At 35.7% G+C, this 26,748-nt stretch overlaps 1 protein-coding gene across 1 annotated transcript in view; it reads left to right on the top strand.

The window, feature by feature from the left end:
• The window catches only part of SLC45A2 (solute carrier family 45 member 2), a 67,840-nt gene that overhangs the window by 25,842 nt on the left and 15,250 nt on the right, over positions 1 to 26,748 (top strand). The window contains exons 3-4 of the mRNA XM_012543295.3: positions 5,547 to 5,887; positions 18,693 to 18,836. Of these exons, the coding sequence (XP_012398749.1) occupies positions 5,547 to 5,887; positions 18,693 to 18,836 (485 nt within the window). The remainder of the gene's footprint in view (positions 1 to 5,546; positions 5,888 to 18,692; positions 18,837 to 26,748) is intronic.

Raw genomic sequence — 26,748 nt, 5'->3', positions numbered from 1 at the left:
TCCCTGTACCCCAAACCAGTCACTAGACTTCAATTAAACCCTAATGTCATTTAGGTACCCTATATCTAGACCTCATCAGTATTTATTATGCAGGGTTTCTTAAAAGAGAAATTTATTGTGTTATATTTTGAATCATCTCTCATGTGTAGCTGCTGTACACATGGAAATTTTTTTTTCTTTTTCTATTGTGTATTTAAGTTTTAAATAAATTAATTTTTAAGAAGAAAAGGGAAAAAAGGTATAGGAAAGGACTTTATGAGTTTTATAAAACATCAAATATAAATAATCTGTAACTGTAACAATATACAAGAACTTTCTGATGCTGACATATCAGATAGTAAAAACTGAAAAATTAAGTAAATTAATATTATTCACAGTAATGTACATAATACCAGTTGATATTTTAAAGTGAATTTCAACCCATTCAAGCATCTTTAAATCCATCTCAGTTTAGTTGAAGATGTGAAAAATAATTAAATCTGAACTAAAATATTTTTCTTACCCAGAAAGCCTCATTTACCTTCAAAAAGCATATCAGTTTAGGGTAGTAAAAACCCCGAAGTTCAACTAAGAATAGCATTTATTATTAATGCAATTATTATTTAATTTAATAATTAATTAATAATTATTAATTATTTAATATTTATGCAAATACTTTAATTAGAAAAATGACTTCTGGGGAAAAGCACAGGATCTATGAGAAGAACACATGCAATGTACTCCTTGGCACTATTTATTGCATTAGGCAGATCAGACGAGCCCCTATTATATCCAATTCAGTTCAAGCATTTATTAAGCACCTATTGTATGTCCAAGACACTTTGCCCAGAATATGAGGATAAAAGTAAGGGGAGTCTTGACCATCAAAGTGTCTTGCATTGTCCTGGGGTGTTAAACAACAGGTACACATATAAATAAATAGAAATGCATGCAAAGTAATTTTGACATGGGCAATGAGAAGAAGAATAATTAAAGGGATCAGGAAAGGTTTCATATAAGAAATGCTACTAAGCTGAGACTTGAATGAAAGTAGGGATTTCAAGAGGCAGAAGTGAAATAGAGGTGAGAAAGAAGATGGGGAGAGAAAGGAGAGAAGGAGACAGAGACAGAGGGGAGGGGAGAGAGAGAGGAAGGAAGAGGAGAGGAAAGGGGAAGACAGAGAGAGAGACAAAGACAGACAGAAAATATTTCCATATTCATCATGCTGTGCAAGAAAAATCAGATCAAAAGGGAAAAAAAAACCATGAGAAAGAAAAAAAAAAAAACCCAAATAAACAAACAACAACAAAGTGAAAATACTATACTTTGACCCACATTCAATCTCTCTCTTTTTTTTTTTTTTTTTAATTTAATAGCCTTTTATTTACAGGATATATACATGGGTAACTTTACAGCATTAACAATTGCCAAACCTCTTGTTCCAATTTTTCACCTCTTACCCCCCCACCCCCTCCCCTAGATGGCAGGATGACCAGTAGATGTTAAATATATTAAAATATAAATTAGATACACAATAAGTATACATGACCAAAACGTTATTTTGCTGTACAAAAAGAATCAGACTCTGAAATATTGTACAATTAGCTTGTGAAGGAAATCAAAAATGCAGGTGTGCATAAATATAGGGATTGGGAATTCAATGTAATGGTTTTTAGTCATCTCCCAGAGTTCTTTTTCTGGGTATAGCTAGTTCAGTTCATTACTGCTCCATTAGAAATGATTTGGTTGATCTCGTTGCTGAGGATGGCCTGATCCATCAGAACTGGTCATCATCTAGTATTGTTGTTGAAGTATATAATGATCTCCTGGTCCTGCTCATTTCACTCAGCATCAGTTCGTGTAAGTCTCTCCAGGCCTTTCTGAAATCATCCTGTTGGTCATTTCTTACAGAACAGTAATATTCCATAATTTTCATATACCACAATTTATTCAGCCATTCTCCAACTGATGGACATCCATTCAGTTTCCAGTTTCTAGCCACTACAAAAAGGGCTGCCACAAACATTCGTGCACATACAGGTCCCTTTCCCTTCTTTATAATCTCTTTGGGATATAATCCCAGTAGTAACACTGCTGGATCAAAGGGTATGCACAGTTTGATAACTTTTTGAGCATAGTTCCAAACTACTCTCCAAAATGGTTGGATTCGTTCACAACTCCACCAACAATGAATCAATGTCCCAGTTTTCCCACATCCCCTCCAACAATCATCATTATTTTTTCCTGTCATCTTAGCCAATCTGACAGGTGTGTAGGACCCACATTCAATCTCAATAGTTCTTTCCCTGGAGGCAGATGGCTCTTTCTATCACAAGTCTATTGGAATTTGCCTTAAATCTCCTCATTGTTGAGCAAGTCAATCACAATTGATCATCACATAATCTTGTTGCTGTATACAATGTTATCTTGGTTCTGCTCACTTCCCTTAGCATCCTTTTTGAAATCGGCCTGCTCATCATTTCTTATGGAACAATAATATTCCATGACATTCATATACCATAGCTTATTCAGTCATTTCCCAACTAATGGGCATCTACTCAATTTCTAATTCTTTACCACTACAAAAAAGGCTGCTACAAACATTTTTGCATATGTGGATCCTTTTCCCTCTTTTATGATCTCTTTGGAATACAGACCCCGGAAAGACACTACTAGATCAAAGGGTATAGTTTGAGCATAGTTCTAAATTGCTCTTCAGAATTGTTGAATCATTTCACAACTCCTCCAAAATGCTTTAGTGCCCCAGTTTTCTCACATCCTCTCCAATATTTATTATTATCTTTTCCTGTCATTTTAGCCAATCTCAGAGGTGTGAAGTGGTACCTCAGGGTTGTCTTAAATTTCACCTCTCTAATCAATAGTGTGATTTAGAGCATTTTTTTCATATGACTAGAAATGGCTTTAAGTTCTTTATCTGAATATTGTCTATTCAGATCCTTTTACCATTTACCATGACCATTGGATAATGACTTGCAGTCTTATAAATTTGAGTTAATTCTTTATATATTTTAGGAATGAGGCTTTTATTAGAAATACTGGCTGTTAAAAAAATTTTTCCCACTTTTCTGCTTCTCTTTTAATCTTGGATGCATTGGTTTTGTTTGTGCAAAACTTTTAAAATTTGATCATATAGCTTCTTAGTGCTGAAGCCTGGACTATGATATGGCTCATCTCTCAATTTTCAGTCCAATATTCTTTCTGTTCTTTCAGAGTGAACAACAACAAAAAAAAGTTATCACAGACTTAAGGCTAGATTATACTATGAACTCAGTATAGATAGGTATAGATAGATAGTTTTTTATGTTCAGGAAGCATTTATTCAGTGTGTGCTATGTGGTAGGCACTGGGAATGCAAAAACCAAAAATGAAACAATCTCTCCCTTTAAAGAGCTTTCATTCTGTCATGAACACATACAACTATATTAAAAATACATGCAGAATAAATAGATATAGAAAAGATCCCATTCCTTCCAATTTAGGAAAATGGAAGTACTTCTTAAAGATTTTTGAACCAGATTCTGACTACCAATGACAATTTCAACACAGAACAATTAGAGTATCATGGAGGCCATTACACCTGGATCCAAGAAAAAGGAAAACTGAACTGCTGGTCTGCTTTACTCCATGAATAGTGGTTCTCAGCTCTACAGCTAATGTTTTTAGCGTGCTTAGACTGATATTCACAGCTGATTCCATCAGCCATAAAGGAACCACTGATGTTAGTAGAGGAAATAAAGATTGTTTAGGTGCAGAGAAAAGAAAAGGAAAAGCTGTTAACTGGTGGATTGTGGCCAGGACAATAGCCATTCTCTAAGGAAATCTGTGCTTTGTTAAAGGGTTACAAAGAAAAGATCTCTGTGAACTTGAGTCTGTAACATGGAGCACCTAGAAATGTGCCACAAAAGGGTTGGTTGAGAAAAATCAAAGTTTGGGAAGGTTAATTATTTCTTGTGTATAAATGGGTTGTAAACAGGGCTACAAATTCTTACAGTAGGATCTCAGAGGATCAATAATGAGGAATGAATTAGCTAAGCAAATTAAATAAGATAATTAGTTAATAAATTGAGATGGTGAAACACTAATAACTATAAAAAACATGTGGCTGTAAGTTACTATTGATTTCAATTCCAAGTAATAGTACTATCTAAGAGACTGAATTAGTTTGACAGTCAATAATCCTAAATTCTGTTTTTGGCCCTATCAGTGAGCTGCTTCAGCTGCTATATTCAAACAGTGGCTGTTATCACATACTCACTCTATACTATGGAGAATTATTGTGAGATTCACGACTTTAGAAGTAAATATGAATATGCTTTTTAAAATGAAACAGTTCTTCTCTTTTGGGAAGGGTTCTTCCAAAAAATAATAAATTAATACTTTGTTGACTTAAATTAATACTCTTGAGCCTGGAAAAATATTAAATTTTCAGTGTAAGCATTTATACTAGAGAAATCAGCAAATGGTATAAATTGAGCCCTGACTCATTGTTTTACTATTTAGTCTTAAGAAAGTGATAAAGAAAATGTTAATAATCAAGATTTGGAGCAAATGTTAATAATTTAGATTAAACATAAAAATGTGTGTTCTGTATATATCTTTTCACAGAGAGCCAGTTGTTAAATCAATACAACCCTGCCTATAAACCACCGCCTTTCTATCAATAGGATACAATGCTCAAGGAATGAGCTTGGAGCACGTAATACTTGATCATAGTTATTTAGACTATAATGGTTAGTCTTGTATTGATCTTCCACTTGTTTTGTGCTTGCTCTTTTGATTTTGCTCCAGAGTATCTGCATCTTGAAGGAGATTCAGAAACAATTTTAGATAGATAGATAAAAAAGATAGGCAAGTAGTGTATTTATTATGCATTTAATATATGTTAGGTCCTATACTAATTGCAGGGTATATCACTATAAACTCAGAGAGCTTAAATTCTGATAGAGAGAAGACAATGCAGAAAAAGATACTAGAAATGTTTGAGAGGAATCTATCCATAAGAGAATGGTAAGGAGTCAGTACAAGTTTGAGGTAGGGTAGAAATGGCTAAAAAATAGGAGTTATGGTGAAAAGATTGTTTTCTTTTAGCATATTTACTGGGCATATATTTGGTCCTCAATAAATATTTGCTAGAATTGAATTAATGCTAAGCAATCGATATAATCACTAAAATCAGAACTTGAGTTGATCTTGCAGGTTGTCTTATCACAATTTGTGATAAGATTCTTGTCTTATCACACAGAATCCTAGGCAGGAAATGAACTTGAGAATTGATCTGGTACCTCTCCCACATTTTACAAATTAGGAAATGAAGGCTCAGGAATGGACAGTGCCTTGCTCAAGGTCACAAAGCTACTTAATGAGAGAGTTGTTATTAGAACTCAAGACTTGGGGCTCCCCACTACAATTCTTTACATGTTTAAACCACTATTAATTACTACTCTAAATGAATGTTAATATAATGGAGGGATGAATAAAGTATAATGGAAAATGAATACAGATGTATTATTAATATCATCATGATATGTCTTCTTTTTCTTCTCCAGGTTTTGGAGGTGCTCTTGGTTACCTTTTGGGTGCTATAGACTGGAGTAATTTGGAACTGGGAAGATTACTGGGCACAGAATTTCAGGTCATGTTCTTCTTCTCGGCTCTGGTGTTTACCACTTGTCTCATCATACACTTGTGTAGCATCCCTGAAGCACCACTCTGTGATAACCAAGAAGTCAACACGCTACAGGACAACCCACAGGATCCTCTGCTGATGCAGAATGGAAGCTGTCCTTATGGTTCTCTAGAAAAAGTCAGAAATGCTTATATGAAAACAGAGCAAACTGAACTAGCCACAGTAAAACTGGAAGAAGCCAGGGAAAATAATGAAGAGCAGGTGAGGATGGAAGTCCTTTTGTTTTTGTTTTGCTCTAAACTGTTTTTCCCCCTTCTGGCCTTTCTATCTTTTCTCTCTAAATGTTAAAAAAGCTTATAAAGTCAAATGGGAACCTACAACTTCTTGTTATTTATCATGAAATACCAGCTAAAACTAGTCTTCTCCTGAGTGCTAGATTAAAAATTCCTCAATTAAGCAAAAATAATGGCAATTTCTCAGTGGCCATCATATTTCTTTCCTGCTTTAACACTATTAGAACACTATGATTTTGGGGGCAACAAAAAAGATGATAACTTTGAATGGCCAGATCAGGATGTTGTCTGCATGGCTTATAAGAGAGAAAGAAGAGGACAAGTTTATATTAAGTGTCTATCTCATTTGATACTTAAACAATCTTGGGAGATGGGTACCATTGTTATCTCTATTTTGCAGTTGAAGAAACTGAAACAGAGAAAATAACAGACAAGATCTAATAAGTGTTTGAGAACAGCTTTGAACTCGTAACTTTATGACTTCAGGTCTAGTGTTTTTTGTTCTAAGTGTCTAAAAATAAATACAAGATAGTTTGAAAAGGGAACTAGAGTTGTACCCTGAAAAGAATAGAGGAACTAAACTATATTCTAGCCTTTGTCATCTCTTGCTTGAACTATTGCAGTAACCTAATGGAGTTCTAAGAATACATCCTCTATAATGTATGGAATACTACATGGTTCCCAAATCTAGTCACAGATTTGGTGATTTCACCCTCCTGCTCAAGGAATGTTAGTGGCCATCTGATGCTTCTAAGATAAAACACTAACTCCTCTGCCAGTTCAAATTTGGCTTCAGACACTTACTAACTGTGGGACCCTGAGCAAGTCACTTAACTGCTCTCTGCCCCAGTTTCCTCATCTGTCAAATAAGGATAAATAAAAAAAAAATAGCTACTATCTCCTAGGATTATTGTGAGGAAAAAAACAAAATAATACTTTTAAAATGTTTTGTTCTCCTCAATCTGGTTCCAGTCTTTCTCAGATGATTACTCATTATTTCATATTATTTACTCTTTCTTTTAAAAAAGAAATAAATAACTATTGAATTTTTAAAAAAATAAACAACAATCACGAATTTCTCAAGCCATGAAGAACTGATAATATCATACGAGAAAAGAATTTTAACTTCACCTGTTAGAATCCTAGTGATAACTCAATGGAGTTGATAGAAACAATGCTTAAGTTAACATCTTTGAGAGTTCACACATTAGCTCACACATTAGTTCACACGTTTGGGAGATTTCAGGGTTCAGTTTGAGATATCCAAATTCACACCTCCCATAATCCCACTCTCAGAGGAGGAGTCAACCTTTGAGTTTACACCTCTAAAAGAGCATAAAAACATCTGAGCTCAGTCAGAAGAGTTCAGTTGAAAAGATTGAGAGGGGAACGTCAGTTGGAGATTGAGAAGCCACGAGTTGGAGTTGAGTTAGAGGCAGAAGCTGGAAGAACTAAAAGACAAGCTGCAAGAGCTCTTGGAACCAAGGAGGGAGATAGGCCTCTAAGAAAGCAAACTGAGCCCAAGGAAAGAGACAAGACTTGGAAGGAGAAAATAAACATTTGGATTTTAACAGCTGGCTGCATTTGAGGTGATTATTACTTTGAACTGAAATTAAGGCTGCCTCCAGAAAACCTCCCCAAGAAACCTGCTCTTCCAGAGAGAACGATCATATAAAAAAGAAGAGAATGCCACATTCACCATATGCCATACTTTGTTTAAATATGTTAGTGTGTATATATATGTAGCGAGATATTTATATCTTTTTTTTTTTTTGAGCTCAATGATTTTATTTATTTATTTATTTTAAATAGCCTTTTATTTACAGGTTATATGTATGGGCAACTTTACAGCATTGACAATTGCCAAACCTCTTGTTCCAATTTTTCCCTTCCTTCCCCCCATCCTCTCCCCCAGATGGCAGGATGACCAGTAGACGTTAAATATATTAAAATGTAAATTAGATACACAATAAGTATACATGGCCAAACTGTTATTTTGCTGTACAAAAAGAATCAGACTCTGAAATATTATAAAATTAGCCTGTGAAGGAAATCAAAAATGCAGGTGGGCAAAAATATAGGGATTGGGAATTCAATGTAATGGTTTTTAGTCATCTCCCAGAGTTCTTTCTCTGGGCATAGCTGGTTCAGTTCATTACTGCTCCATTGGAACAGATTTGGTTGATCTCATTGCTGAGGATGGCCAGGTCCATCAGAACTGGTCATCATATAATATTGTTGTTGAAGTATATAATGATCTCCTGGCCCTGCTCGTTTCACTCGGCATCAGTTAGTGTAAGTCTCTCCAGGCCTTTCTGAAATCATCCTGTTGGTCATTTCTTACAGAACAATAATATTCCATAATATTCATATACCACAATTTATTCAGCCATTCTCCAATTGATGGGCATCCACTCAGTTTCCAGTTTCTGGCCACTACAAACAGGGCTGCCACAAACAGTCTTGCACATACAGGTCCCTTTCCCTTCTTTATGATCTCTTTGGGATATAAGCCCAGTAGTAACACTGCTGGATCAAAGGGTATGCACATATGTTTATCTTTATATATATACACACATACCCATACACATAAATAAATATACATATACATACATGCATATACATTATCTGGGGATAAGATATTGCTCTATTTTTAATCCCTCACTTGAGTAGTGCAGGGACTATGGGCCTGGCGTCAGGAAAACCTGAATTCAAATTTGGCCTCAGACACTTACTTGCTGTGGTCTGTGCAAGTGACTTAATCCTGTATGCTTCCGTTTCCTTTTGTACAAAATGGGGATAATAATAGTACCTACCTCAAAGAATTATTGTGAGAATGAAAAGAGATAATTTTTTTATTATTAAAGCTTTTTATTTTCAAAATATATGCATAGATAATTTTCAGTATTCACCCCTGCAAAAACCTTGTGTTCCAAATATTTTCCCTCCCCTCCTTTCACTCCCTCTCCTAGATGGCAAGCAATCCAATTTTTTATAAACATGGGCAATTCTTCCATACATATTTCTGTATTTATTATGCTGCACAACAAAAACCAGATCAAAAAGGAAAAAAAAAATGAGAAAGAAAACAAAATGCAAAAAAACAACAACAAAAAGAGAGAAAATACTCTGTTGTGGCCCACATTCAGTCCCCACAGTACTCTCTGGGTGTAGATGGCCTCCCTCATCACAAAACCATTGGAATTGGCCTGAATCATCCAAATGAGATAATATTTATAAAGCACTTAACTAAATGGTACATAACAAGCACTATATAAATGTTTATCCCCTTCTTTTCCTTTTTTTCTTCCTTTATATATAGCATTCATAAACAATTCCACACTCCTGTCTCCCCAAGTAGAATTAAAAATATATACAGTTAGCAGCTAGGTAGCAAAATGAATAGATTACAGGACCTGGAGTCAGGAAAAACAAATTCAAATAGAACTTTAGACATTTACTAGCTGTGGAATTTTAGGCAAATCACTTATCTGCTTTCTATCTCGGTTTCTTCATCTGTAAAATGGAGATATGATAGCAAGTACCTTCCAAGATTGTTTTAAGGTTAAAATGAGATCATACTTTGAAAAATTCTCCAAAAATTGTAAAGTATACTATAAATGCTAGCTATTATTAGCAAGGGCAGCTAGGTCGCATGGTAACTAAAGTGCTGGGTCTGGAGTCAGTCAGGTATGAATTCAAATTTGGCTTCAAACACTTACTGGATGTGTGACCATAGGCAAGTCATTTAACCCTATTTGCCTTATTTCTTCATCAGTAAAATGGGGACATAATAGAAGTAGAAATGACAAAACATTCCAGCATCTTTGCCAAAAAGATTAAAACAACAATGACAATTATCATTATTGCTGTTATTATTAGCCAAATAAATCGAGATCAGTCATCATGTAGGAAGATGCATCTTGATACTATACCTCTAGCCCATCACCTCTCAATCAAAAGCACATATTCTCTACTTTTCAGAAGAGCTGACATTCATAAAGAAAAAAGAAAAAAAAGAATCTTCAGTGGGTCTATACTGCTTCTGTAATCAAATATAAGTCTTCAGCTTAGCCTCAAAGGCCCTTTACAATGTTGTGCCAGCCTTGTTTATCAGATTTATTTCCCAATACTACCCTTTATATATCCATGTTCCAACCAAATTGGCTTCCTTGGTATTTACTAATAACAATGATGTCAAACTCAAAAAGAAACCTGAACCACTAATCTATACATTAGAATCACTGCAGGCAGCATATTGATTTAATTTTAAACTATGATGTCATCTATATTCCATTGTATTTTATTTATTTTTGTTAAATATTTCTCATTTGTATTCTTATTAGGCCAGGCCACATTTGGTAGTGTTGTGGTAGTGTCTTGGATGGCTCGGTTATATGCGCCTTGCCATTCCTTGGCTCCATGCTTTTAAAGAGACCATTTCCCATGCTTGGAACATTCTCCACTTCTACCGTTGGAACCCTTATCAACCTTCAAAGCTCAGTATATGTGGCAGTCCAGATTCTCCTGGTTGCTAGCACTCTGTACATAAGGATCCCTATGTGTTCTGTTTTATATCTATTTTGTTAAAATTTCCTTATTTATATGGAAACTGGGCCCAGGCTCACTCCCTCCCCCATTACTTTGCAGTTCTTTTGTATATCTTGTGTGCTTATCTATATATATGTTGTTTGTATCCTCTGCAGTAATACAAGAGCACAACTCCATTGGGTTGGCCACATTGTTCAAATGTCAAAATGTGCGCTTGCCAAAAAGATTATTTTATGGAGGGATCACACAGGACAAGTGCTCAGAAGCCGTCAAAAAAAGTGATATAGGATACTCTCAAGGTCCCTTTTAAGAACTTGTTATATGACATGGGAGACACAGGCACAGGACCGCCCAGCATGGAGTGCCCTCATCAGAAAAGGTTCTGTGCTCTATGAGCAAAGCAGCAGTGAATTAGCTCAGAAGAAATGTGAGCTGTGCAAAGTTAGACAATCCACCCCAAATGTTCACAGGGACTATTTGTGTCTGACCTGTGGCAGAGCACTCTGAGCTCATATTGATCTGATCAGCCATAGTCTGACACACTGTAACTTGACTCTTACATGGTGATGCCATTTTGATCTTCAAGAACAAAGAACAACAACCAGTCGATTGATAGCCTTGGATCAAATCCACCAACAATGTATTAGTGTCCCAGTTTTCCCACATCCCCGCCAACATTTATCATTATATTTTCTTGTCATCTTAGCCAAGGTGTGTTCCACTGAAGATTCTTGAGAAGGAATGTGAAATGATAAGACCTGTGAATTCCAAGAAAAGTATTTGAACAGGTGTTGAGAAGATACTTTGGAGAGGAGAGAGCCTGGAAACAGACCAAATAAAGTGTTCATTGAGAAGTTATAGGTGCCCTGACTAAGGTAGTGACTATGTATATAGGGGAAAAAGCTGTCTGTTGAGGGAGGAATTAGCAGATGATTAGATGCATGATGTAAAGAAGAGAAAAGATAGGTGAGTGACTCTAAGACAGTGAACTTCTACAAGAACCAGTAAGTTTGAAGGAAGGAGTGGGCTTGGTCTGAGGAGATCATGGATATATTGAATTTGAGGTGGTCAATATCCAGGTGGCCATTTGCAGGCAGTTAGTAATTCAGGACCAGAATTTAAGAGATAGACTAGAGTTAGATATATTATATTTTATGAATAACAACAGCATTTATAAGCATTTGAAAAATTTTGTTGTTGTTCAATCTCAGTCCAATTCTTTGTGACCCAATTTATGTTTTCTTGGCAAAGATACTGGAATGGTTTGTCATTTCCTTCTCCAGTGGATTAAAGCAAAGATTAAGTTGACTTGCCCAGAATCACATAGATAATGTGTGTCTGAGACCACATTTGAACTCAGATCTTCCTGGCTCCAGGCCCAATGCTCTATCTATCCACTGAGCAAACTAGCTATCCATACAGCCTACCCAAGGTGTATTTGCCTTTTTTTTTTATTGTGCTATGCCAAAGTATACATTTTGTTAGAGCTAAATGAGGCTTAAAAAGACAATGTTGATGTTCAAAGAATTTGGGGACTCTAGCATTCCAAGCCTGTCCCAGTGAACAGAGAAAGAACTACCACTAGTCTAACACACTGGAGTTTTGGTAATGAAACAGTTATGTGGTATTATATAGATCAGTCTTCATATATTGACATCATATATTAACTAACTTTTTTCAAGACTAAATGCCAAAAAAAATATAAAAATTAAGTTAAGATACAAGAAGATCAGAGAGAAGAGAACAGAGATATCACTGGGAAATATGTGGCTTTGAAGCAAATACAATGAGGAAAAAAAACCTCATAAAGGTGTGAGCTGGAGGAAGGGAAGTTTGTGCTGAATTAGTGAAGAGAATGAATTACAAGATATATTGCTTCACTAAATGTGGTGTCATTGCTGCTACTACTAGTGACAGAAACAAAAAGGACAGCATTTCTGAGTACAGGTTCTGCTGTGACAAGCTTTGATCATTGTAATAGGGCCATAAGATTGTAGGTGTAAAGTTGGTAATGGATCTTAGAGATAATTTAATAAAACCCTCTCTTTTGTCAAGATGACCTTGAAGCCCAAACTTGTCGGAGGTCACAAGGCAGGAGATAGCATAAAGTCAGGATTTCAACTCGGGTCTGATGATTTCAAATCAAGTGCTCTTTCTGATACTATCCCCCTTAGTTTAAGCTTTCTCCTACCAGAATAAACCTGCCCAAGTCCTTTAATCAAATTGTCATCTGGATACTATAGGCAGGTCTATAATCCTGTTTGCCTCAGTTTCCTTATCTGTGAAATGAGCCTGACATGGAAATAGCAAACTGCTCTGGCATTTTTTGTCAAGAAAATCCCAAAAGGGGAAGGGAGAACATGTAGAGTCTGAAAAGACCTGGCTCCTGAGATGCTAGAGTCCCCAAATTCTTTGAACACAAACATTGTCTTTTAAAGCCTCATTTAGCTCTAACAAAATGTATACTCTGGCATAGTACAATAAAACAAACAAACAGACAATGTCTGTCCTAAACTGTTGTGGCCAGACACAGGGACTCAGATGTGCTCTGACTGGAGCAGTCTTGTTCAGTCTTTTCATACTCTTCATGCTCTCCCTTCCCCTTTTGGGATTTTCTTGACAAAAATGCCAGCGAAGTTTGTTATTTCCATCTCCAGCTCATTTTACAGATAAGGAAATTGAGGCAAACAGTGTTATAGACCTGTCTAGAGTTATACAGCTAGTAAACGTCTGAGGGCAGATTTGAACTCAGAAAGATAAGTCTTGCTGGCTCCAAGCCCTACACTATACATCTTTATTCCTTCTTTATCCCTAGAAGATTCTTTGACTGCATTAGCTTTGTTGCTTGTTACATTGTCTCACATTAAGATGGCAGGCCATTAACCATCTTTTTTATTTGTTCTCATTAAAACACTTTTATTGGTGGGAAAAAGTATTTTTTATACAACCAAAGTAGACTGTTCTGAATAGCTTGAATATACTGCATTTCTTTAAGATGCACTCTTGTAGGAAAATGGGCATTTCTCTTTGAAAATGGGCTTTTCTCTTTGGCATCTATTAAGGTTTTTGGCCAGACTATTAATCACTAATGCCATCCTCTCTCTCCCTACCCCAGCTGTCACATCTTTTTGAATAAATTGTTGTGCATCGATGCCTCTTCCATATTACACTAGGGAAATTGTGTTTTTAAATCTAAATGTAACATTTCATACATTGTAGCATAGTAGATAGAGCACTAAACTTGAAATCAAGAAGACCTGAATTCAAATTCTACCTTACACATGTACAAACTCTATGATCCTAAGCAAATCTATTAACTTCTCTCAGCCTCTATTTCCTCATCTGTAACATGGTGATAATAATAGCACCTTCCACATAGGGTTATGAAGATCAAATGGGATCACACAGGTAACATGCTTTTCAATTCTTAAAGTATTCTTTAAATGCTGCCTATTCTTATTTATTTCCATTGAATTTCATCTTTATCATTAGAATCCAATGTTCTGTAGCCTTTCAGGATCATTTTGAATCCTTTCTTTGTCATCTAATAATTTTTGTTCTCCACTTTGCATTATCTACAAATTTGATAAACATGTCATCCATGCCTTTACCCAAATTAAGGCTAAAAATGTTTTTTGTTGTTGTTGTTGTTGTTTGTTGTTGTTTTTTTTTTCTTTTTGCTGAGGCATTTGGGGTTAAGTGACTTGCCCAGTGTCACACAGCTAGGAAGTGTTGAATGTCTGAGACCAGACTTGAACTCTGCTCCTCCTGAGTTTAGGACTAGTGCTTTATCCACTATATCAACTAGCTGCCCCTAAAAATGTTAAACAGCATAGATTCAAGTTTGGATTCCTCAGGCTTTCCTTCCAACAGACATAGAACCTTACATGACTATTCCTTGTATCTAGTCATTTATTTAAATCTCCATTTGTCTGAATTTCACCTAATGGTACCATTGTCTACCACACATTTTCCTATCTCTTCTACAAAACTGTAAAGAAAACAAAACAAACCCTACCAAATACTTTGATAACATCTGAGTAAATTATATCTGCCTAATTTCTCAATGTAGTAACCTGTCAAAAAAAAAAAAAAAACAAAAAGCAATTTCCTCCTAGATGCAGCTAGATTGGACAGTGGATAGAGTACCAGGCTTGAAGCCAGGATTCATCCTCCTGAGTTCAAATCCAGCCTCAAACACTTACTAGTTCTGTGGCCTCAGTTTCCTCATTTGTAAAGTGAGCTAGAGAAGGAAATGGCATACTATTCCAGATATTTTTGCCAAGAAAATCCCAAATGAGCCATGGACTCAAGAGCAACTATTTTTAAAGCAGTAATTTTTTCACAATGAAAATGTCTGTGTCATTTGAAAATCAGTCATGATCCCTTGCATTATAATGGAGCTCTGAATTTTTGAAGGTTTATGTTGGATACGATTAAACCTCATCTTCAATCCTCAATATCCTTATCTAGCCCAGCCATTTCAGTGGGTATAAGTATGTGATTGTGTGTGCTACTTTTCCTTTTACTCTTGATTACCCTGATTACTTAATGTAGCCATTGCATCCTTCATCAAACAGTGATTAGCGGACTCTGTGAGACTTTACGATGCACTGGAAACCATTGTAAAATCTCTTGTGACTTTATCAGGGAAATTAGGGAACTAGGGAGAAAAGGGTAATTTAATTTTCATTTTCATTTTTAAAACCCAAGGTAAAGCTGAGAATTTTCATGCCTGACTCTTAGTAAAATAACAAGTCTAATCTGAAAGCTCATGTGGATTTAAAAACAAAAGCAGAAATGGGTTTGAGAGAAAGCAAGGAAATGAGCTGAATAAGATGCAGGAAGCAGAGACCCAAATTAATGAGTTAAGCAAAGGGGAACATCTATTTTCCAGTTTTAATTTTTAAAGTGTGCATTAATTGAGGAAAAGAGCTGGTTGCCTCTCATTTCCTCTGCTTGATTCTTATGCATCTTCTAAAGTTCTACTCAGATATCATCTCCTTCACGGGCCTTTTTGGATCTATCCCCTTAATAATGAACTTCACCCTTAAATCTCAGATAGCACTTTACATTGCACTTCTTTAATGTGCTTAATCATGTGATATTTTCCTTTTATTACCCATTTTTTTTCATTTCCCCATACTACACCATTAATTCCATGAAGGCAGAAAGTATCTTATCCAAATCTTGTATTTCCTCATAGGGTTACTAGCATTGTAGTCTGCTCAAAGTAAGCTCAGGATACAAGCTAGATGAAGGAGTTTATGAGTAGAGAAGGATTAATTGGAAGCTTAGTGTCCAGGCTTTTCTTTCTCAGTCTGAGAGCCTCTTTGAACTTCAGTTTTCTTTTTTATAAAATGAACCAAGATAATTTCTGAGTTTCCAGCTCTCGCATTTTGTGATTGATTATTATCTATTATTATCTATTTTTATTTTCCCTTCTCTTTTTCCACTGAATATGGATTTATTCTGCAGCTTATAAATATAAATATGTTAATGTGTGGAACAACTTGATAGTAGCCAGAAAGATAATTATAACTTTTCATTAACATACTGACTCAAGATCTTCTCTAGCATGCAAAAGTCTGACGGGAGGGTCCCAGTAGGGCAGGGTACAATCTGGTTCTTGAAACTAAAAAATTAAGAATGCCTATAGATGATACTTGTGGGCTACTAGTTATGTGAACTGGAACTTAATTAAATTTCTGAGGATTAGTTCAATCATCTAAAAATAGAGATTAAAATAATGTACTACCAATCTTACAGTGTTGTCAGAATATGGAAAAATGTTTTATAAACTTTAAAGAGTAATATCATCAGGCTTCTAGGTAGTACTGTATATATAATGCTGAGCTTGAAGTCAGGAAATTTTATCTTCCTGAGTTCAAATCTAGTCCCAGACACTAGCTGTGTGACCCTGAACAAGTTACTTAACCCTGTTTAACCTAGTTTCCTTAACTGTAAAATCAACTGAAGAAAGAAATGGCAAATCACTCCAGTATCTTTGCCACGAAAACTGAAAATGGAAGTTATAAAGAGTTGGACATGACTGAAAAGGACTGAATAACAAATTGACATCATCATCACCATCATCAGTCAGGGTTAGGAAGAGTTGGTGTGATATGCTGGCCAGATACACTGACAACCAACAGATTCATGTACTGAAAGGAGTTTACATACTTTTCAAACATTTATGGCACCTTTAAAAAATTAAATTGTGTTGGGATAAAAACTTTACCAAAAGTTCAGAAAGTCAGAAATATTTAATATACCATAATGTTCTGATCACAGGACAATAAAAATATGTTCAGTGAAGGATCTTTGAAGAAGGAGTTATAAATCCATTGGAGACTAAATAACTTAGGCCCCCAAAATAAAAAGAATAATAAAAAATTCTATTAGAGAAAACGACAATAGTAAGACAATATACTCAAACTTATGGGATTCAGCTAAAGCAGTCTTTATGGAGAAATACATATATCTAAAATGATTTCATTAACAAAAGAGAAAAAGAATCAATAATTGGGCATAGAACAAAAAAACTCTCCAAATTATGTGTTCCCCTGCAATACCAACAATACTAGTAGAAGTGCTTACAGGGACCTGCTACAAAATAGGTGATATGAAGTCACTTTTGTATTCATTGTTATTATGTTTTCATAATAACAATATATAACATTTTATAGGGCTTTAAGATTTGTACAAAGTATTTTTCAGACATTATCTTATTTGAGCCTAACAACAATTCTGCAAGATATATACTACCAACTTAATTATCTATATTTTGAGGATTAGCTGCTAAGGCACAAAGTGTATGGGAGAAACAGGCATGAAAAGTACAGAGACAAGACACAGAAAAAAATTATAGTAGCAAATGATGTTGGGACAGGAGATGGTGTGGTGATGGAAAGCAGGCAGAATAGAAAAGGAAGAAGAAAATGGGAAGGGAATGAATTGATAGCCTGATGGTGGATTAGAGTTCATAGAACTGAAGCAGCATGGACCCTTGGTAGATGGAAAAGTGCTCAGAGGATAAGAGTTTGAGGTCTCATTTTATAGATTTTTCAGGAGTAACACACTAATGCTTATCTGTGTGATCTGAAGCTTCATTAACATATTCAAATCATCTCATATTCATTGGTAAGACTAAAGTTAACAGCCATCTCATCTCTGAGTTGTCAGCATCATTTGATATTCTGCTGGTCTTATTTCAGGTATCTGAAACTTATGTGAGATTTTCATATCATGGAACCAAAGTCCTTGACAGCAGAACCTAGGTGGCTTCCCCTGATTCAGAACATGTTATCAGGATGTGATTTTTAGTTAATATAGGATATAATTTGTAAATTATGCTCCTTTGATCTTTGGGATGGTTTGTCCATGACTTAGAGATTCTTCTTTGCAATCTTACTCCCTAATATTGCTCCTTTTATACTGGCTATTTATAAATTTACTTATTATGCCAATTGAAGGTGGCATAAGGTAGTCAAGGGAACCAAATCAAGATATAATTTTACCACAAGACAATGAGGAAACTGAGGTTCAGAAACTGATCTCTGATCATATCACTAGTAAAAACCAGAGGTGGGATCTCAACCTGTGTCTAAGTTCAGTGTTTTGCTCACTATCTTATCTTGTCTCTCCTAACACTTGTGTGTAGGAAGGAGTCTTAGTCATCTTATGTAAAACTTCAGCTCTAACTTTTGGGATTTAAGGAGGCTTTTTTTTGGAGGGGATAGGTTCATTTTATAAATGATTAAACTAAGGTTTAAAGAAATTAAGTGACTTGTCCAGAATCATACAGCTAATGTCTCAAAAAGGATTTGAAACTTCCCGACTTCAAACCCAGCATACGATATCCATTATGCCATGTATCCTTTTAAGGAAATTTCATAGATATAATAAGTTAATTAGGTGATGATTAATGGCCAGGTGAAATACCTCTCATTAGAGTTATTACTAGTACTTTCAATATACAGTATCTAAGCCCTGAGTACATAGGATTTCTAAGGAACAATGTAGCACAGTGGAATGAGTTCTCAATTTGAACTCACTCACATAACTTGGTTTGAATAACTCTCTGTGTGAACTTGCATCTCAGTTTTCTCATATGTGGAATGATGGGATTGGCTATGTAATCCTTAAGATCCCTTTCAGTTTAAAATTGATGATGCTATGATCTTATAAAGACCTTACCTTTGCTTCTTGTTTTGTCCTAGACTCAGAGCAAGATGACCATGAAGTCTTTGCTGAAGGCTATTTTGAGTATGCCTTCTCACTACCACTATCTCTATATCAGCCACCTCATTGGATGGACAGCTTTCCTTTCCAATATGCTCTTCTTCACGGATTTCATGGGACAGGTAACACTGATATCCACTCACATAAACCAATCAATCAGCAAGTAATTGTTGAATTCTTACAATGCTATATTTTATTGTGGATATAAAACAACAACAAGGCATAAGTCTTCAAACAAATCAGGAACACTCTATGGTACAGTAAACATTAAATTCAGTTTGAGATTAGGTGTAAAGTTCAAATAACTTTATGTAACCAGGAATGCATCCAGGATGTAGAGCATCCAGCAATGAGCTTGAATTAATGAAAGAATAAATGAATGGAAAAGCATGTATTAAGTACTTGCAATGTTCCATATACTGTATGAAGTGTTGAGTACACAAAAACAAGCTATTAGGACAGTTTGTGCCCTCAAGGAGCTTAAATTCTAATGGGGAAAAGACAATATATATTGGTGGCTGAGGCGCAATATTTTGAACAGGAATATCACAAAAAATGATGCTTTCAGTCATAGGATAATTGATTGACATACCTTTCAGGTATGATAGTATTCAAATTCTGTCTCAGAACTAAAGTTAAAAAATTAAGGGAAAGGCAGGAGAGAAGGGTACATGTTTATCATCATTGCATGATGGATACGTGGTGGTTCTAAATCTGAGACAGGTATGATGAACACTTACCAATTAGAAATTAAGAGGATGGAAGCTCGACTTCTAGGTCAGAGGTGGAGGTTGGAGCACAGGAATATGGTAGGTTGAAAATGTCTAAGAAATAGCCAAAGTATCTATGTGCAATTCATCACATTCTATGTGCTCAGTGTGCCTGGGCCCTCTATGTGTTTTTTCTACCTCCTTGTTTTCCCAAATTAGTTTCAGGGGCTGACAGATCCCAGTCTCTTCCAGATTTTCCTACATGCAAAGCAGCTAAATATGAATGACGATCCCCATTTGTCTCCACAGGGTCTTTCTTAGGTTTTTGTAATGGGCTGAGGCTTGAGTATCTGATGCACTGAGGTCCCAAGCATGTGAGGCTAAATAGTAATTGGACTATACTCTATTAATATATGCTTGGAGAAAGAATGGTCCCCACCCACTCTCTGTGCAAGTCCTGATGTGTTGTATAGGAAATGACGATTTTGGTGGGTGGAGGCACAGGGGCAGGAAGAGAGACGGGAGAGATTGCTGGCTGGGTTTGGTTCTGATGGCTGCTGGTCTCGTGGCTTCTGGTCTGGCTAGCTTCTTGACTCAGCTGCTGACATTGCTATTGCCAATTCCCTTCTACCTCCCATCTTTCTTCATCTCTGCTAAGAATAAAGATTGACGATTTTCCCCTAACCTGAATTCCTGACTCCGGCTGATTTTAAAATACGCGGTCATCACAGGTTTTGTAGAGCAGCAACAGGGAAAACTCCCCACCAACTACATAGTGTAAATAAACATGGTGATTGAGTTGCCAGATTTTCTTATCTGAGAAATATCCTTCCCAGTAAGTATTAGAGATAGCCCCAATGCCTTTATGAGTTTGAAATTTCTTTGATCAATGTGGGTATGCTCACTAATGACTTTTTAAGAAGACAAAGATAAATCCTAATTTCTTTTAAGAAATTATAGCCATCCTGAAAGTGATCAACATTTGGGCACTTAGTAGGCTGGATTCTGCTTAGAGGTAGCACATCTATATGTGAAAATAAGGCTGCTTTTGATGCGGGAAAGATTCCAATCTTTGATTCCCAACCCCCCCTAGTTAATGTAAATTACCCTTTGACTCACAAATCCTGGTCCCTTTGAATTCCAATAGAAGATCGGGACCTGTCCCAGCCCCACCCGGATCTGAGCCAACTTTGGGGCTACACCCAAAAGCCCCTCGAGCTAAGTCTCCTACTATAAAAGGGCCACGCTGGGAACCCCTCTTTGCAGAGATTCCAAACAAGGTAGCCATGTGAAGACCCTCTGTCCACTGGACCCTCTGTCCAGTGCCCTCCTTGTCTCTACCTTCACCTATCTCCTAATAAACCTCTTATCAATCTAGCTCTCCCGCTAATAAATGCTTTTTCACGCAGCTACTAGACTTCATTTACCGCCGTATCCTTGCGCCGAATCCAAGGGGGTTGCAGAGGAGCTTGACTCCCTGTACTCCAAACCTGCCACTAAACCTTAACTAAACCCTAATTTCATTTAGGTACCCCAAATCTAGACCTCAACATTTGGTCCAACACCTCAACACTTTTACCTTCTGATCCTTTCCCTTGTGTCTTCTTTCTTGTTTACAGTTAAAGGTAGAAAAAGGACTTCTTTCTCCTTCATTCACCAATTACCCCAGAGGTAGTAAATGATGACTTGAGAAAGAATTTGCAGATGGTGAAGGTATGGAGCTCCTACAGGAGGAGACATGCTTGTCTACTAACCAGAAAGAGGGAATTCTTAGATAATGTTCTCATATACCAAACTCTTAGGTGGTAGATAGGGAATGTTCATTTCCTAGGCTACTTTATGTCAGAATCTAACCTTCTGTCCAGAGAAATGAGATTTCCAAAATGACTTCAACCTCATAAGTAACACCAAAACTTAAGGGGTCAACGTCCTGATTTTCTAGAAAGAAGTAAAGCCACGAAAAGCATTCCCCTTGGAGAAAGAAAAAGGATTGCCCATGTGTCCTTTGTAGTGAGAAGATCAGGAAAGGTTAAAAACATATTGGAAGGAAGGGAAGAGAGAGCAATCAATCAACAAGCATATATTAACTACCTATTAGTGCCAGGCACTGGAAATACAAAGACAGAAATGAAATAGTTTGTGCCCTCATCTACTTACAATCTAGTAAGAAATTTCTGTAGTAAATCAAGATCTTGCCATTCCTCATTTAAACGGAGTAGTTTAGATGATTAGTGCAGGCCTGCTGGGAAAAATTTCCTTTCTAACAGTTCCACAGTATGTTTCTCTTCTGGGAGAACCAAAGCTTTAAAAATTGCATTATAATACTAAATTTTTGTTTAGGTCTCTGGAGAAATAACAAGGAAACTCTCTGGAATGTTGGGGTGTTGACTATTTAACTGTCCTAAAGTGTGATTGCCTTTGAGGGATCTGAACCACAGTATGAATCAAGGAGGGATTTTTAGGACTCCCCAGGAAAGTAGGACTTAGCAGAATGGCAATGTTAAGTTTAGTTCTTTTCTTAGAGGAAGCTTGTGGGCTACTTGTACATTTTATGTTTTCTCATGCTGTTCATGGGTTCCTGTTAATCCATTGTAACTTCTACATTTTCTCTGGAGCAAAATAAAGGCTTTTCTCTACCCATATACACTTGTTTCCTTTAGTATTTATATGGGAGTGTTTTTACCCATATTTGTGGTGGGAAACAAACATAAATTTATTTAGAGCTCTTCTTGGAGGAAATTCTGGGTGAAGACAAGAAGTAGAAAAGATAAAATGAAACTTTTGGATAAACTAAATGATCATATCTAATCCTCAGGAACCCAGAATTCTGGAAATAGAAGTTATGACCTAAGTCATAAATTATGTCTGTGACCTTCATCAGGTTTGATTATTCTCATTTTCTCATCTTATTCAGGATATGTCAGAAAGACCTGAGTTCAAATGTACCTCAAATACTTACTAGTTATATGACCATGGATAAATCATTTAACCTTTTTTCTACCTCAGTTTTCTCATCTATAAAAGAGACATAATAATACCCATCTTCCCAGAGTTTTTGAAAGGTTAAAACAAGGTAATATTTGTAAAGTACTTATCATAGTACCTGGAACATAGTAGGAGCTTAATAAATGCTTGTTTCTTTCCTTCCAGCTAATGATTTTGGTTCCTTGGAAATTGTAGCTATAATTTGTAGCCATAAAGTATCACCAGTAAAACATTGTTTTCATAAAAATGAGCTTTTGTGCCCAGAAGAATCTTGGGCTCACTGAAAATGCTGGACATTACCAGCTGTAATCCAGCTCACTGATCTTCTCCTGTGCAATTTTATTGCCATTTGTTATATTTATTCAAGCTACATTGTAGTATAGAAGAATTCAAAGAGCAACTTTCTTGCCACTTACAAGGGTAACAGCTGTTAGCAGGCATAGTTTCAGTATTAGTAGTTCATGATGGAAGTGAGTAGCACATAGGGAATATTGTAAAGGGAATCCATGTTCCAGTCAAAGGCCTAAAGCCCCTCAGGAATCAATCTAATATATCATTTGAGACAAAGAGATAGTATGATACCAATGAGAGACAATTCTGTTGTTTATAAGACCAGTGAAAAGACAGTATTTTCTAAATTACCAAAAAATTAGATTGTAAGCTCCTTGAGGGTAAAGACTGCCTTTTGCTTCTTTTTGTATCTTCAGTGCTTAGCACAGTGTCTGATACATGATAAGTACCTAATAAATGCTTATTGACTGAAATAAGAAGGAAAGAATTCACAGCAGGGAAATATGAATGAAGAGCGGAGAAATAGGAAAATTAACCCTAACAGTACCAAAAAGTTAAAATAGGAATAATTAGTTAAATGATTTTTTACATATTTAGAAGAGCTCGTAGGCTATTTCATATTATAATCTGGAAACCAGATTTTCTTCATCTAGTCATTTTTCCTCCTAAGTAAACTGTTAGGTCAGTCTATTTTTTTTTTAATGACTGCAGATCTTATTATGAAAGCCTGAAATGTTCCAGCTTGCAGCAATCCACATGGTACTAACTATAAATGAGAGCATCTGGAGAAGATCACTATTTTTTAATAATATCCCTCTTCCTTTTGAACACTGTATGGGATATCTTTCATGATAGCCTGAGCCATTTTGGAAAGCATATGTCTCCCTGTTTTATGTCTCATTTGTTATTACTAAACTTAGGATCACCAAACCAAGGAATTTCTGTATTTTCTTTTTATTAGAGCATCTTGTATGAATTTAATAAAGACAAGAAAGAATATGGGAGAAACCCCAGTGGAGTAGAGCCTATAAGTCTACTTCGTTATATTACTGGGTTACATGTTTTCATGATCAACAAACACAGGGAGAATATTCTGTTCTCTATATCGCGCAGTCATTTGTGAGATCATGATGATGTTGTTAACTATGGGGAATTACCTATGAAAATGCCCTCCCTTCAGATATTTTCAGAAAGGATTCCTTCAATGCTTACATAGATCATGCTTGTGGAATTTTCTAGGAACAAGAGTATAGATATACAGAAACATTGAAGAGAAACTGGGCATGTAGTTTGGTAGTTGTAGATGTTTTCTCAGTAATCTGTTTTAATAAATAATATCATGTAGACCTTTTGAGAGGACTTGAAAATACATTAAAAAAAAAAAGAAATAAAATATCTCTTAATGTTTTTAAGTGTGTCACCTCCAGTATGTATTTTTTGTAAGTGTATTTGAAGGTCCAGCTATTTTTTCCTCTTCATTTTCTCAAGTATCATTGTGGCTGGGTAGCATAGTGCAGATAGCAGTGAATTTGTTATCAGAAAGACCTGAACTCAAATCCTGTCTTAAACACTTCTTAGCTATTTAGGCCTAGTAACTGCTTTCTGCCTCAGGTTTTCCATCTGTAAAATGGGGGCAATGTAGTCCCACTTCCCAAAGCTGTGAGGATGAAATGAAATAATATTTGTAAAAAAACCTTTGCAAAATATCAGTGTTATATAAAACTTTGTGGTCATTATTATTATTTAATTTTTATTTTATATTGCATATTGAATGTTTAATCATTACAGTCTAAATGTGTTGTTGAAAATATGTTGCTATAGAAATCCTAGCAAATCTATTTGAGTTTGTATCTCCTTATTGCCTTCTTTCCAATTTCATGAATAAATTATCTTGGCATGATTTGGCTAAGTAAGTTTGAGTCTCTTTCTAAGTTTTCTTCAGGATCATTTTTTCTTTCACTATTTTTTGCAGTTTTATAGAGTATATTGCTTATAATACTCTGTTATCCTCGGAAAATAAGCTTCAGTTCAGTGCTGTTGTATAGGAGAGAATAATAGGATTTAAGAATTCATTGATATAGGGAATTATCAGGCATGGACACTATCAATGAAAGTCGGCATAGTCTGTCAAAGAAATAGTCTTAGAGAATCTTACTGACACTGTAATCTTTGATAGTTGCTTAGAGCACTAAGAGACTGTGTCTATCCCCGTGGTTCCACAATCAATATGTCAAACATGAGACTTAGGTCTTTTATTTCCAAGGTCATTTCACTTTGTTGTGTTAGCAATAGTCCAGATCTAAGGGTGGCCCATATCTGTATCTGTGTGTGTGTGTGTGTGTGTGTGTGTGTGAGAGAGAGAGAGAGAGAGAGAGAGAGAGAGAGAGAGATAAATAACAGAGAATTTTAGTGTAGATGTTTTCTACCGTGTTAACATTTAGCTAGGTCTATGTACATGCTTGTTTCTAATAGATCAAATCCAAGAAATATATCTGAGATGGGTTCACCATGAAATTTTCCAGTTGTACTAGTTAGCATCTGAGTGGTCAGGTGGGAGGGCTATATTCCAGTTTCCATACAAGGGAGGCATGAGCTTATTGGCTGCCATGATAAAAAATGCTTTATTGAAATTCTGAATCAGCTAAAGAAGATTGCACACTGGGTTTATTTCTAAAACTATTGGATACACTTCAGGTTCTTGTAATTAGCTTGGCTATCATAGAATGCCAAAATTTCCCCAAGATATTAGACTAAACCTCAAATACCATCTTAATGGTTTACAACTACTTCTCCTAAATGTTATGTTTTTGACCTGCTCTGGAGAGTTTTCATGAGAAATATAGATAAGATTGGGATGGGGAGGAAGTAGAGAGAAAGAGCAGGAGAGTTAGATGCTGACTTGTGATGGGATGGCTTCCATTGTCATGTCTCATGTTGTGATGTTTAAAAAATTCAAGAGACATAATTTGTGGATAATTAATCATTTTAAAAATAATACTAGCAACTTATTAATAAGAGAAGTCATGGCACTTTTGAATGGCAAAGATTCCTCAGCTTACAATTTATATGCCTTTAGAAGAATGAGTGTAACTGAGGGTAGCAAAAAAATTCTGATTAGCAGTTAATGAGAGAATGAATACTACAATGAGAAGTGGATTCATTTTAATAAGGGGCTGAGAGATTTTCTTATTCTTTACCCAAGTATACTAACTGGGAAAAGGAGTGAAGGAAGAGAGTCAATCCTTCAGACAAAGCTGCTTCTTTGGCTATCTGCAAGCTTCTTTGTGGTTTCTTTGTTTGTTTTTAATTATGTTACATCTTTTTAACATTGCTTCATTTTAATAAACCATATGGTTACTAAAAAACAAAAACAAACAAACAAAAACCTGTAAATGAGCTTGGTCAAAAAGAACTGGAGATTTCCCAAATTCAGGATGGGACCTCAAAAGCAAAGATCAAATTTCTTACTCTAGTAATTTTAGTGAATATTCTATTTTTGTTTAAATGTCTACAGAACCTGGGCAATTACTGGGCACCAGGAGCAGTGTAACCTTGGGTAAAGAGTAATTAAAGAGTATGTAAAATGAATGCCCTCTCAAGAGAAAAGGTAATACTTCAACCTTTGGGACCATGACTTTTGAAACCTTATGGGGCATATAAGTCAGTCTTTCACAAAAGATAGTCCATGATAGACCACATCTTTGCACAAATAAAAGGTGTGGAAAAAGCAAAAATAAAAAGTATAGTAGATTTTAAAAAGGAAAACAAAAAGAACAGAACAAAACAAAACAAAATAATGTTTGTGTCAGTTGAGCAAAACACCATCTTGAAGGCTTTTCTCCAAGAAGTCTCTTGTATGTATCAAAATTATATAAGCTTCTTTATAAGGCTTAACAATTAAGATACATTTTGTTTGGATCTTCTGGTTGTTAATGTTGGCTGAGATATACAACTAGAAAACATTTATTCATCAGGGATGTTTGCCAGTATCAGGAAGGTCTAGTGCCAAAGAAGGATCTCATATGAATGGTGAGATCTTCAAGGTGCT

Source organism: Sarcophilus harrisii, chromosome 1, assembly GCF_902635505.1.
Source record: "Sarcophilus harrisii chromosome 1, mSarHar1.11, whole genome shotgun sequence".
Classification (NCBI taxonomy): domain Eukaryota; kingdom Metazoa; phylum Chordata; class Mammalia; order Dasyuromorphia; family Dasyuridae; genus Sarcophilus; species Sarcophilus harrisii.
The sequence above is the reverse complement of the archived record's forward strand: the minus strand, read 5'-3'. Positions and strand labels throughout refer to the sequence as shown.